At 38.5% G+C, this 2,437-nt stretch overlaps 1 protein-coding gene across 2 annotated transcripts in view; it reads left to right on the top strand.

Moving 5' to 3' along the window:
* The window catches only part of LOC107691272 (leukocyte cell-derived chemotaxin 1-like), a 16,651-nt gene that overhangs the window by 9,094 nt on the left and 5,120 nt on the right, over positions 1-2,437 (top strand). For both annotated transcript variants that reach the window (XM_016489788.1, XM_016489787.1), the window contains exon 5: positions 970-1,123. In XM_016489788.1, coding sequence (XP_016345274.1) covers positions 970-1,123 — 154 coding nt within the window. The remainder of the gene's footprint in view (positions 1-969; positions 1,124-2,437) is intronic.

Below are 2,437 nucleotides of genomic sequence, written 5' to 3'. Positions count from 1 at the left end.
ATTATTATTTACTCTTACAGTTACGTGATGCGTTTCTGGTCTCAAATTGTAGCTTTTTACTTCTTACAGTTTATAAATGTGTGAATTTCTGTCATTATGGTTCTTTTCCATAACACTGAATGTTGTAACAAAGGAAATAAAGAGTTGGTTATTATTATTAAGTCTCTTTCCGGCTCAGACTGCATAGGTTAAACTTATGGGGCTGTCACGTGATGAACGAACGACTCAAACCCGAAGACTCGAGAGATTAACTAATCAATTCTCTTTCCGGCTCAGATACCTATAGGATGTTGCGCATGCGCGACTGAACGAATCACTCCCCGAGACGACTCCTTCTTCCCGAGTCACATTAAAGATTCGTTCAAAATGAACAAATCGTTCAAGAACGACCCAACACTAAAGAGTTCACGCAGAATTAGACGAGATGAGCGTTTGAGGTTAAAAAGTGTATAAATTGTAATTTTTTTTAGAAAATGACAGATCGTTTCGCTAGATAAGACCCTTATTCCTCGTCTGGGATCGTGTAGAACGCTTTGAAGCTGCAATTTGGACCTTCCACCCAGTGAACCCCACTGAAGTCCACTATATAGAGAAAAACCCTGGAATGTTTTCCTCAAAAACCTTAATTTATTTTCGACTGAAGAAAGAAAGACATGAACATCTTGGATGACATGGGGGTGAGGAAATTATGAGGAAATTTTAATTCAGAAGTGAACTAATCCTTTAAGGTTTAGCTGGTTTTGTGTTCAAAAAGCACTTAAAAGTAGTCATTTTCTATTATTAAATTATTAAATGTCTATAATTATTAATAATTCTATTCTATCAGTTCTATTAAAATGAATAATTTCTATTATTAAATACATCTATAACATCATTGCATATCCACATTGCACTTGCAAAATAAATCTTTTAGTCTGGAAGTTTCAGGTTTCAGTGTTCAGTCAACCGTTGTGTTTTAATCACCAATAGGAGGCTGACGCTGCGGCGGTGAAATCTGACGTGGGGTCTCTGGTCTGGATCGCATCTGAAGAACCACTGAAGGACGTCAGTTTTCTGAGCCCTGAAATACTGAGATTCTGTGGAGACCTTCCCATTTACTGGCATCATCCTGCAAACTCCAGAGGTGTTTCATTGCATTTCCAGTAATAAACCCGCAACACGTGAAGAGCAATAATGAAGTGCAAGTTAATACTATGATAAAGCATTGCTTTTTATATTGTATGATTAATAGTTCAGTATAAGCCATATAATGTCATTCATCAAGCTAACTGGAAACGTTCTGGCAAGGTTCTCTCAAAGTTATGAACAAACATTCTTCCAGTAACGTTAATAGAATGTTTAATCACAGTTATGTGGTCCTTAATAAAGTTCTCAAACATTAGCACAAAAACATTGTTCATGGAATGCTTTTCTGAAACATTTTAGCTATACCTTCAACTAACATTTTTTTTTTTTTAAATGTTACTACTTGTTTCAGAATGTTTAGAGAATATTCAAAAGCAACATTCTCATAATGTTTGCGAAATGGAAGTTCCCTTAACGTTTGCATAAAAACATTTTTTTAAAACCTGGACGTATTGAAAGTTCAGAGAACATCCAGGACTTCATGGGAACATTTGCAAAAACATTCTTAGAACATACTGTAACATTTTGGTAGTATAAATCACTCGCACGATGGAGAAGAATAACTGGAAATAGACTTTAATAACAAACTCAGAGACACATATCAAACACAATAACCAACGAGAATGGACAGAGACAAAGGGAGAACTAAAGAAAGGAACTAATGAGTTAATTAACGAGGCAACAGGTGAACAGAATGATTAATCAGACTGAGAAACTAGGTCATGGGGAAAACACAATGAGACAGAAACCAAGCATACATGTAATGGCGAGTTCACACTGCACGATTTTCAAACTTGTCGGATCGCCGTTGTTTTCACACTGCGTGACTATCTGGGGTAGCATTCAGTTGCTGCTGTGTTCACATTGCACGATGGATCGGAGACAGGGGGTTTCACACTGCATGACTTCACAATAGGAAGAATTGCCCACAGCTCTGTCTAGTGCAGGGTTGCCAGGTTTTCGCTACAAAACCCGCCCAATTACTACTCAAAACTAGCCTGAAAATAGCCAATTGCTTTCGAGGGGGTCCCCCAGTAAAAATTGCGTCCGGGGGGTAAAATACATATTTTTTTGGCGGGGTTCTCCTGGTACAATTCACATTCCAGGGCCTAAATATCAGTTATTGGGGTCGCTTCAACCTGCTGACATAAAAAACAACCGGCGGCAATCGCGGATTTGGCAACACTGGTCCGCAAACTACGTTTCATATAACTCCTCCCCGAACTTCCCGCTGCCCTGTATCTTGGTCTCTCATTGGCTGTAGGTCATCGCCGATGTAGTTTTCAGTCAGAAATCATTGCACACTGCGTGA

The sequence above is a fragment of the Sinocyclocheilus anshuiensis genome, unplaced genomic scaffold (assembly GCF_001515605.1).
Source record: "Sinocyclocheilus anshuiensis isolate Anshui unplaced genomic scaffold, SAMN03320099.WGS_v1.1 scaffold394, whole genome shotgun sequence".
Taxonomy (NCBI): domain Eukaryota; kingdom Metazoa; phylum Chordata; class Actinopteri; order Cypriniformes; family Cyprinidae; genus Sinocyclocheilus; species Sinocyclocheilus anshuiensis.
The sequence above is the reverse complement of the archived record's forward strand: the minus strand, read 5'-3'. Positions and strand labels throughout refer to the sequence as shown.